At 35.1% G+C, this 12,253-nt stretch overlaps 1 protein-coding gene across 1 annotated transcript; it reads left to right on the top strand.

Annotated features, from left to right (window-relative positions):
* Window positions 1–5,439: 5,439 nt before the first annotated feature.
* On the top strand, window positions 5,440–12,152 carry LOC112022368 (NAD-capped RNA hydrolase DXO1; the record flags this gene model as incomplete). The annotated part of the gene is given in 13 exon segments (XM_065781150.1): window positions 5,440–5,910; window positions 6,646–6,875; window positions 7,176–7,241; window positions 7,360–7,438; window positions 7,609–7,659; window positions 7,662–7,687; window positions 7,794–7,817; window positions 8,221–8,342; window positions 9,222–9,438; window positions 9,526–9,579; window positions 11,425–11,471; window positions 11,871–11,955; window positions 12,089–12,152. Coding segments are annotated over 13 exon segments (1,438 nt in total), but the record flags the coding sequence as incomplete, so codon positions are not given.
* Between the last annotated feature and the right edge of the window lie 101 nt (window positions 12,153–12,253).

Here is a 12,253-nt window from a genome sequence, read left to right as displayed (position 1 = left end):
AAAATTTATCAAATTGATATATTACAAAGACATATATAATAACATCAAAATTTTCACAAACTCATCCCATCTCAAATTGTTGTTCCTATAAGCATATATTAATAAATAAAGTAAATTTCACAATATACAAAAAAAAAAAAAAAAGTTTTAAATAATAGTATTTCACAAAAGATCAAGTTTAGCACAAGATAGAAGAAACTAACCATTAAAATAGAGACAATGAGACTTGGCAGAGGTGAGAGAAATAAGAGAATTGTTGAAATTTTTTTACTGAATTTCACATGATGATAGTTTAGAAAATTTTAGAAAGAATATTTTTTAATTATTTTTAAGTATTTTTTAAAAAATTTATTGTAATTGTTAGATTTAAAAAATCTATTTTAATTATTTAAAATTTATTTATGTTATAATTTGACATTACATAATAAAAATGACATGTCATCATTTTATTTAACCAACTAAACACATGTAGCAAACTTATGTAAAACTTAATGGACATATTAACTTTTTTCTAATGGAGGGACTGTCAATCAAAACGACCTTGAGCATTAAGAACACAAATCCAAAATTTGAAACTTTAGAACGTGTATTTGCACTTTAGCCTTTCTAAAATCCATCACTATTTGTATATTTCCCAATATGTCAATTTCCTTTGGAAAAACCTCCACTATGCCGGTATGACTATTTTTCTTTGAATCACTTTCAAGAAAAGTGAATCAAATGAAAATATTTTAAAAGTAATATTAAGTGATCCAAAGGTTGAAAAGTGTCTAAACGATTTGGGGGGTAGACCTTTGGTTTCTTTTTTCAACTTAACAAAAATATTAAATCCAGGTTAGGAATCTCATAGCCTGGATTGTGATGTGTGGGGCCCATGGGCCTGATAGCCTCGGCCCATCATGTAGCAGGCCCAAGACCCAGGCCGAGGAGCACAGGCTATTCAGGGCCAAGGTGAGGGAAAGTCTTTCCTTCCCAATCCACACCGAGGACCACCTTATCCTCGGCCTGACGAAGGTAATTTTGGGGAGAGACTAACCCCAAAGTAAGCTGTCACTCTCACATTTAATGCATTCAACTAACCCCCCTGGCCACATTAATGGGGAGGTAACCCCTTGGCAGGATAACGTTGATCAGAGTGAACCACTTGAGTACCGATAAGGCCTCTGTCTTGGGTTTGGGATCCCTTCAACACAATTGCTCATCCCACTTCCACCAAGACTTTTATTCTCTCTCTTCTATTGTTGGTCATTCCCTTCACCAGCATAAAAGTGCTTAAGTGCCCATTGCTTGTTCAGTCGATATAGGCCACATAATTGTAAGATTGGGAAACAAACCTTATATCTAGCAACAAACCTTAACACTGCATTGTTAGAAACCTTAGAATCCGTTGTCACGTTTGTTGCCATGAACAATTTATACATATATAATCATTTCAGCAAATTCAAAGAAAAATGTGCAATCAATTAATTTTTTTATATAAAAAAAAAAAAAATCTTGTACTTGCTAGTTGGCCAAGAAAAATAAATTATGTTATATTATATTTTTCCATAAACAAGAAATATAAATGTAACGATGCATTCTCAAAATTTATCAAATTGATATATTACAAAGACATATATAATAACATCAAAATTTTCACAAACTCATCCCATCTCAAATTGTTGTTCCTATAAGCATATATTAATAAATAAAGTAAATTTCACAATATACAAAAAAAAAAAGTTTTAAATAATAGTATTTCACAAAAGATCAAGTTTAGCACAAGATAGAGGAAACTAACCATTAAAATAGAGACAATGAGACTTGGCAGAGGTGAGAGAAATAAGAGAATTGTTGAAATTTTTTTACTGAATTTCACATGATGATAGTTTAGAAAATTTTAGAAAGAATATTTTTTAATTATTTTTAAGTATTTTTTAAAAAAATTTATTGTAATTGTTAGATTTAAAAAATCTATTTTAATTATTTAAAATTTCTTTAGGTTATAAATTGACATTACATAATAAAAATGACATGTTATCATTTTATTTAACCAACTAAACACATGTAGCAAACCTATGTAAAACTTAATGGACATATTAACTTTTTTCTAATGGAGGGACTGTCAATCAAAACGACCTTGAGCATTAAGAACACAAATCCAAAATTTCAAAACAACCTTGAGCATTAAGAACACAAATCCAAAATTTGAAACTTTAGAACGTGTATTTTCACTTTAGCCTTTCTAAAATCCATCACTATTTGTATATTTCCCAATATGTCAATTTCCTTTGGAAAAACCTCCACTATGCCCGTATGACTATTTTTCTTTGAATCACTTTCAAGAAAAGTGAATCAAATGAAAATATTTTAAATGTAATATTAAGTGATCCAAAGGCTGAAAAGTGTCTAAACGATTTGGGGGTAGACCTTTGGTTTCTTTTTTCAACTTAACAAAAATATTAAATCCAGGTTAGGAATCTCATAGCCTGGATTGTGATGTAAGAAATACGAAGCCTATGTTTGGATTATACTAAAATTATTTAAGTGCTCACATTTGGCGTTTTTTTGTGAGTCCCGTGCATTATTTATGGTACCTGCAAGTATAGATTTTAACAAATCTAATTTTAAAAGTGAGTTTTGCAGTCTTATTCACACATTTAAAAATCATCTAACTACAATATTTTTATTTATTTATTTTGTTTGAGAAGCGCATTTTTAATTTTCGTAATAAACGATATTTAAACAGAAGTCTGCTATATCCAAGAGCATTATATCTATCTAAGCGGACTCCAAATTAAATCCTATTGCAATAGGATTGCAAGTTGGTGTCCGGCGTTTCGTGGCAGTGACACCCAGGCCCAAGCGGACTCCAAATTAAATCCTATTGCAATAGGATTGTAAGTTGACGTCGAGTAGACGTCCAGTAAAGTACTCGACGTCAACTTACAATCCTATTGCAATAGGATTTAATTTGACGTCCAGTAAAGTTCTGGACGTCAACTTACAATCCTATTGCAATAGGATTTAATTTGGAGTCCCTTGCTAGACCTTAGATCATTCGCAGTAGCTCATCTATAATTTTAGCTATTTAGCACCAATAAAAGTTACTTTATCTATTTTACCTACACATATGCTGCAGCAGTAGTTTTATTTTAGCTTTCAACGCAATAAAATAATATAAATATCACAATAAAATAATATACCCCTACAATAAAATAATATATCACAATACCCAAAAAACATCAACAAACCAACCACAGCCACCTCTGCCATCACCACAGCCACAGCCACAACTCCAACAACCACCACCACCACCACCGGCCACAACCACCGCTCTACAAAGCAACCACAACACAACATATAAAAAAAAAAAAAAAAAAAAAAAAAAAAAAAAAAAAAAACAAAACAAAACAAAACCGTAACCACAATCACAAATTCCACAAACACCATTTCTATTCTCAATTCATTGAATCAATCACTTCTAAACAACGATTCCAGGCATCGAGCTCCCGGACGGAGTTGTGGGACCCAGATTCTCGATCTTAACCGCGGCGGAGGAGCTCAAATTCTCCGTCTTGATCTTCGTGTTTCGAGCGGAGCCGAACCGGAGCCTCCACCTGCGTTGGCGGCGTCGAGGCGAGCTTTGGTGAAGGTGCGAATGGAGGAGTCGTCTTCATCGGAGTTTCAGCGTTTGCGGCTTTGGGGGCTTCGTCGTCGGAATCAATGTGGGCGATGGGGCTTGGGGTGGGTCGGCGAGCTGGGTCGGCGAACAGATCGGCGATGAGAGAGTTGGCCGGCGAGCTGAGGGATGAGGGAGATGAGGGAGCTTAGCGGCAAGCGAGAGAGAAAAAAAAAATTTTGAGGAAGAAGGAAGACAGAAGAGAAGCCGGAGAGAGAGAGAGAATAGGAAATATATATTTAATGAGGGAGGAGAGAGAATTGTAATAAAAAAGTTTTTTTTTTTTTACCTGTGTGCTACAGTGCACATCTAAATATAGATGTGCACTGTAGCTGAGGAGCTAAATCTTTTAGATTTAGCTCCACTGCTGCAAGGTGTTTTTGGTGAATAAGAGTTAAAAAAATAGCATTATACCTTTATAGCACCACTGCTGCAAATGCTCTTATAAAGGAACCAAAGGTCTCCAAAGCTCCTACACCGATAGTTGTATTGATTTTCTTAGCCTTGGCACACAAAGCTAGCGTCTGCGCTTAGTTGAATCACAAGGAAGTAAAGGTTCACAATGTACTACATGGATCTTAGGTACCCATTTCTTTTTGCTATGAACATCTTAAAATCACAGGTGGGAAGTACTTTGGTTTGGGATCCATTCAACACAATTGCTCATCCCACTTCCACCAAGACTTTTATTCTTTTTCTTCTCTTCCTGCTCTTTCCCTTCACCTGCATAAAAGTGCCCCTTGCTTGTTCTGTCAATACAGGCCCAATAACTGTAAGATTGGGAAAATTTGATCCCTCTCTCACAGTTTCATTAGTGGCCTCCATTGTGTTCCCACAAGCTCTCTTTTGGTATGCTTACCCAATCATTATAATGATCTCATCTCGTTATTCTTGGCTTCTGTATGTGCTTGGGATCTTTCTTCGCTGGCTGCAAAACGTGCTTCCAAGCATTCCCGAGATTAACATCATGATAAGGGCAACTGTTACTACGTTGCACAACTTACAACATCAACATGAAGTTGAATCCATTGAATGGAACCAACAATCGGAGGAGCCGGGTTCAGATGGTGGAGCAGATGATGCTTTTGAAAGGGTCTAGCCAGCTCATGGATCAGTTGGTCTCCCTGACTAGTCCCTCAGACTTATTTTTCCCTCCCATTTGTTCCATTTTCAATGTGCTATTTCTTTTTCTTTTCTTTTCTTTTCTTTTTAGAAAATTTTCAATGTATTCGAAATTTTGTATACGGTCTTGTTTTTTTTTTTTTTTTTTTTTGGGTAATAATTTGTTTTAATGTTATTATATAATAAAATGTGTAATATAGTGTATGGTTTGTGGGTAAAGATTGTCACAATACTGATGTATGCTTCTCTCTACCAGAAAAAAAGAAGAAAAAAAAGTTAGTAAATAGGATAGGAAAAAAGAAAAAAAAAAAATAATATAATTTGTCATGACTAGAATTTTTAAACGATTGAACAACACGTTTTGGATTTGAAGGCTGTAGTTAAGGTCCATCCAAACGATGCTCAACAAACCCATACGTTCTGATTTGTGGTAGGCCTTGTTGAGCTCTAACCTCTTACAGGGCTTAATTTTCTAATTCCTCGGCTCATCAAATAAAGTCAAAACTCACAACAACTTTGCTCAATTCCTCGTTTCCTTTTCATTTCACATAAAATCCATGGGCCCAATCAAAATATATCGGCCCAGTTAGTCCAACTCAGTGCCACCGTGTCCTCTTACCTCGCATAAAAATTAAAAAACCCGCAACTCACCGAATCAAACCGAGTCACGTTTCACCAACTCACCCTCTCACCCATCAAAATTTCAAGCTCCCACCACAGAGAACCCACAAAACTGATCAAAAAAAAAAAAACCATGGATTTCTCAGAACAAGACGTAGATATCTTCGGAGAAGACTACGAAAACGAACGACAAGACGGTGGGGCCCACTCATCATCGCCGTCATCATCGTCGTCCTCTTCTTCCTCCTCCTCTTCATCGGCAGCATCATCGTCGTCGTCCTCCGGTTCTTCATCCAACGGCGGAGCTTCAAGCAGCCCCAGTAGGAGCGCGAGCAGTGGAAAAGAGCAAGAACAAGAAGTAATAGGAGTAGAGGAGAACGGCGATGAAGAGGTAGAGATTAACAGTAGAGACTTTCATGGCTACCAAGAAGACGATAGAGATCTGTTTGGCTCTGATAATGAAGATTACTGCAAAACCACTGCGATTAGTCCTTTCTCTATTCCTGGTTACTTTTCTTTCATGGGTTTTTCGTATTTTCTGGCTTTACTTTGGTTTTGAAGCATTCTCCTCATCTGGGTTTTTTGTTTCTATGACTGCTTCTCTATGATCTTGTTGCTTCTTCTGTCTCTAATATTGCTTTTTTTGCTTTATTTTGTTGTGCTAGTTTTAGTAGCGGTTGTGATTGTTTTGCTGCAACATACTAATGCAACATTTTGTGATAAAATTGGGTGCTTGGAGCTTTGAATTCAATCGTGACTAAAGAAGCTTGGTTATTTTGTTCCATAAGTACGAAATATTTTGGTACTGGCTTATACTGGCTACATTAATGAAGTAAAGCCCTTTAATTGTTCACCCATTTTATTTTAAAGACTGTTGTGAATATTATTATTAAGATTGGACATGTCCAGACATTGGAGTTTGGCTACAGAAAAGTAGAACTTAGTTTCAATACAGCTCTTGAGAACAATGGTGTTGCCTTTTTGGAATGTGACTGACTGTGCTCTTCAACATGATAAAAGTTAATAGGTTAAGAGTATTTGTTCCTTGCATTTGTTTGTAGCAATCTTATATGTGGCTACATATTGCCAATTAACTTGATCTTACTGAACGCAAGTGATAAATGTAATTTTTAATCAATTTGTGAGGCAAGGCCCTGTCACTTCCCTTCCCCTCTCTTGCACTCTCTAAATTTTGTGATTTTGTATTTTCCATGTGAACTCATTGAAATTCCCTTTGGCAGTGTTGCCTGCTGTACGCAATCCTAACAACCACAGTAGAGGCGGGCGTGGCCGTTGGCAAAATGATAGAGGAGGACCAGGCCTCCTTCCTCGACCTGGACCTTTTCCTCAGAGACAGAACTTTGGTTTTGGTTCGAAGTTTATGAATGGTCGTGATGAACGTTTTGTTTCTGAACTAAAGCTTTCAAAGAGTGAAGAAACATTATCAAGAAAATGTATTAATATTCAGGAGGTAGGAGCTGCTTTCTCTTCTTGTAATTTGATCAAGCACTTTTTAGGTCTGATATATTAATGCTGTAAAAGGAGATTTCCACCATATATTGATTTCCATATCTCCTTTTTTAAAACTTTGACCTAGATCTTTCAGGATGGTAATTGATTGCACCATAATTGTATCGACGTATGTATAGCTTTCATTATAACGGTTTGTAAGGAAAGGAACATAAAATAAAGAAATTTTGGATGGTGAAAACAGATTGTAATTGGACTTTGATTCTTATCCCTCACTGAATTTGCTAATTTTATCCAATAGCCATGCGAACTTGCTTGCTATAGTCGTGTAGAAGGTGGAGACGTCCACTTCGATGATCGTAGCTTGGTAAGTTTTCTGGGTTTGTACCTCTAAATTAGTTTTCTTGTAAAATTCTTTTTATTAGCGTATGTATGAAATTTGTGGTTGTCATCTCATTCACATCACTCCTTACTCTGTTTACTAGAGGCTTTTTAAGCGTCTAATTTCTGAAGATGTTGGAGCTGATCTGAATGAAGGTTTTGATACCTTTATTGAAAAAAAAGGTATGCTTGTTTCCCAAATTTTGCAACCTTGATTTAGCATAACAAGATTTCTATTTGAAAAATATTGAATTTTATCATTATATATGCATTTATTTTTGGGTTATGTGCATGTGGCTGATGTAAGAAGGCAACTCTTCCCTTCCCCCCCCCCCTCTCCTCTTTTTAACCAGATTTGGGCTCTGAAGGTTTTGGTGATCTTCTTGGTTGCATAAGAGACAAAAATTTCCTCTTCAAAACATGCATTTTGTGGTATGAATGCGTTATAACTCTAGCTTCATAAGCCTATAGTGTTTTTATTGAGGTTATTTACTAAATGTTTTTCCTTCTCTCTCCTTTCTCTGGGGTGCTTTTGCAGACTTTTCGTAACAACCTTAATAAGGTAAGTCCTAATTCCTTTGAGCAATGTTTACAACTGGTTTTATGTTCATTGTTATTATTATTATTAATTTTTTTGGATCCTTGGATGCTGATGCCAGGAGATATATCAAACAACATTTGAATGCCAACACACACACGGACATGGAAGAAAAGAATTAAACTACACAGAAATTAACAATGAGGCATCTTGATAAGGAAGAATGGAAGAGATTGATTAAATTATAGAATATTGGAAGTGAATATGCTTTCATTTAATAATATAAGAACGTTAGTAGAATTTATCTACTAGTCTTTGTTGGTAGTTATGATTGGTTAATTTTTCCTGGTATTCAACCCATGAGCTTGGTTAGGTTGATGAGCAGCATCTAATAGTGCCTCAACTGCTTTTCTCAACTTTTCTGCAGATATTATCTGCTGCTTATCTTCGAGAGCCTTGGGAGATGGGTGTGCATAAGAGGAACGGGGTCATCTATCTTGATGTACATAAGCTACCAGAAAGGCCAAAAAGTGAATTGGAACGTCGAAGGTATTGCTTCATATCTTCTTATTTTCAGAATAACACAGATGTGAGATTCTTAGTTAAAAGGAAATTAGAAGGGTAACGAAGGTGCAAGCATTTTGGTCTGACTTCTTTGTGATGGCAGTAGACAATTGTTACTTATGCAATTTTCTTGATTTTTAGATGCTTGGGAGTAGCAAAAGTATACCTTTTGGATCATTTGAGGCAATTTTCTGTTTCATGAGAAGGTTCTTCTTTTTCCTTTTTGAGCAAAGACAATAGAGGTTCTTCTTTTTCTCTAAGAGGGTGCAGGGAGAGAAAAAAAGAAAAAGAGAGGGGTGGGGGGGGGGAGAGGTGTTGAAGATGAATCCATAATGTTATTAATGTTCTACTCAACATTATAGTAATTGTGGCTAGCAAGAAAAATTCTCCCTGTTTTCATTCCGTTTTGTACAGAGTTAAGAGTTTGAAATCAAATGGGAGAAGTATTTGTCTTTGGCCGGAGAGTGAGTAATTCAACATTGGGAGGAAAACATTGTTTGGTTCACTAGCTGTGCTGAGGGTTATTCCAGTATAGATGAGAGACAAGTGCTTTGTCTGAGACAGGCATTAAACCCAAAAAATGGAAGACAAAGGGAAAATATTATTGACCAATCAGCTCTGTTAGATGACATCATTGTACAGTCTTATTTTGCATCTCTTTAATAACTTTAAATATTATTTTGGTGTACTTCATCTACTTGGTCTGAAATCTCCACACATGTTTAAGAGTGCTGTGTCATTTGTTAACTTTCTCTTTCTACTATTAATTTTAAGTGAACAATGTTTTATTTAGTTTGTCTTGTTGATTTTGATGTTATTGGGGGAAGTGAACATTTTTAATTTATTGTTGTCTTTTTGATTTAGATGTTATTGGGGATACTGTTTTGAAAGCCTCGCCACTGAAGATCCAAGAAGAGCCGATGGAGAAGGGATACATCACATTGATGCTAACGTAGAATATTGTTCTGTGGTTAAAACAAAACTAGGGGCTCATCGTATTTTGATGGGTGCTGAAATGGATTGCTGTGATTCAACTGATGATGGAAGGAGGTTCTATGTGGAGTTGAAAACAAATCGTGAGGTTGAAATGCACATCATTTTCTGCTGAATATCAACATTAAAATCTCGACATTATTTATACTTTATTGGCTTGTAAATGTTTGTGCAGTTGGATTATCATACTGAGGAAAGATATGAGAAAGAGAAACTGCTCAGGATTTGGGTAAAGTTGACTTCCTAATACGGCTATGAATTTCATATATTTCCTTTATGCATGGGAACGTGTGAGTTGGTGGTCGTTGATATCTGACTCAGCATGTATTTATAATATTGATATACTAGTATAAATTATATAAAAGATAGAGCATGTCATTTAAATTATGCAAGCCTTGTAGCTGAATTGGCACATTCCAATGCACAAAGTGCTTGGGGGTCTAAGGGGGGAAAGGATTCAAGAATCTATATAAATTAGGTTACATACTTGACAATTTCACGTATCATTATTACTTATAAAAATAAATAAAAAAGCTTTTCAAGTTATTTTTCTCATATATGTTATTATATATAAACTATATTTTTTAATATATTTGGATGGTTAATTTCCATCAGATGAAATTAAACCATTGTGTCATTCAAAAACTAAATCCCAAAGTATACAGGTGGTCCCTAGATTTTGGGTCCCGTTCTATTTTAGCCCCTATGATTTGAAAAGTTTATTATATAGTGCTCAAAAATTGTAAATGTACCTAATTTGGTACATTTACAATTTTTTGAGGATTAAAAAAGAACTATTCAAATTACAGGGACTAAAATAGAACCATACCCAATTATTAGGGATCAATCATATATTTAACCAAAATTAAAAGCAATCTTCAATGCTGTCAATGGAAAGAAGCTTAGTGCGTTTACAGAAGGTAAATAATTTATTGATTGTGATAATCAAACTTTAATTTGCAAAGACACAGCTAAGGTTTGGTGATGACCTCTAGCATTAATTTTCTTTTCTTTTTTTGATAGTTTGAGGTGGGGAAATTTGAACCCTAGATTTCTTCGTTGAAAACATCAGAAAGTGCTAGTTGAGCTCCAAGGCCTACCGGCAACCTCTAGAATTGAATAGAAGTAGAAGTTATTCACTTAATTTTGGATATGACCTTGACTTGGTTTTCGTGCCTTTAAGCATTTAAAAAAGGCATTCTAATAATATTGATTTTTATGGTAACTAATTTCAGTTTTAGATTTTACCAAAGAGAGTATTATCAATTATGACCAAAAATATTTCTGCATCACTGATAAGCCTAAGCTCTTTTGAGATATATTACTGATATTTATATTGTACATCTTTTCAATACTTTGAAAAGTTTGCATATTTTCTAAGTGCTGTGGTACACTATGATGAGAATAAATTTGCCATTTGTGTTCCTAGAGAGCTTCACATCTATTTTCTGCCATTATAATTGTGTTTTGTTAAAGGTTCGTTAAGTTTTATGCTTGTGAGTATATCTGCAAAATGTATGGCCTATGTGTTAGTTGTATCCCAGGTAATTGGAAAGTGCTTTGCTGAGTTAACCGGATGTTTCTTTTATACCCTATCTTATATTTTTGTCACTCCATAGTTTACATTTCTCCTATATCTTGCTTCTCTGTGTGATTGGATGAATGCTACTTCTTGTTTCTCTTTTTCTAATTTGTTGGAGTCTATTGACCTCTTATATTTTTAGAGACTAGATTTTCTTTTAGGTGTTTCTCTTGTGTACCTTCCCCAAATCTGGTTTGTGATAATTTTTACAATAATTTCTGGTTTTATACCCCAGACCTGAAAAGATAGTTGGTGTAGGTCCTATAGGATTGTGCCCTTTTTGTGCTTTTTAATACATTATTATACTTCATTATTATTTCCAAAAAGAAAAAAAAAAACTCCCCTATATCTTGACTTTTTGAGAGGTGTGTCTTTTGAATTGATTTTTTTTTTCTGCATTGTCATTGGAATATTTGTTTTATTTTTCTTTATTTATTTCTGTATCTACTATCTAGTGTAAAAGAATTAACATCTCTGTTTTAACTGTTGCAGATTCAATCTTTCCTAGCAGGTGTTCCATATATTGTTATTGGATTTAGGTAATTTCATTACTGCATCATCTTTTTCTGCTTGCTTACTGGTTCCCTTTATTTTGTGGTGGAAAAAATCACATACGTAAGTGTATGGTGGTATCAGAAATGAATGGGATTGATTGGAGGAAATAGCAATCCACTGAAATTTTGATATAAGTTCGTAATATTTGGATTTACTGTAAAATGGGCAACATCATAGCCTCTTTCTTACAAACAAATCTCTCTCTCCCCCTCCCCCCGTCTCTCTCTCTTTCTTCTTTCTTCTTTCTTCTTTCTTCCATCTCTTAACCCCAAGTTCACATGCTATTGCAATTCTATGCTGGTGCTAGGTTTACAGTAGCATGGTTTTGTATTTTCTACCCTTTGAATTCAGAACTGTTAACTATTCCTGCTTCGGTGCTGCAGGAATGATGCTGGCCGACTCGTCCGAACAGAGAGACTTAGAACCAAAGACATAACACAGCGAGTGAAAATGAAGAACTATTGGCAGGTAAAAACTCTTTTGCTGCAAATACATGCATGATGATTACCACTGATGTTCAGCAAGTCTTTACATGTCTTGATGAACTAATTTTTAGTGTTTCTTACCTTTTTCTTTGGGTTCTCACAAAATTGGCTGGCAGGGAGGAGTCTGCCTAGCATTTGCTGACGAGGTATTATGCTGGCTTTATGGAACAGTCAAAGAGAGTGAGTTTCTCACCCTTATATTTGCTTTGGGCCCTGTATGCCATTATCATTTGGTTGCTGAGACAATAGTGGGAGATAATGGAATCTTATTAGGACAAAGT

This window comes from Quercus suber, unplaced genomic scaffold (genome assembly GCF_002906115.3).
Source record: "Quercus suber isolate HL8 unplaced genomic scaffold, Cork oak 2.0 scaffold_258, whole genome shotgun sequence".
Classification (NCBI taxonomy): Eukaryota; Viridiplantae; Streptophyta; class Magnoliopsida; order Fagales; family Fagaceae; genus Quercus; species Quercus suber.
Note: the sequence above shows the minus strand (reverse complement) of the source record. Positions and strands in the feature narration are given on the sequence as shown.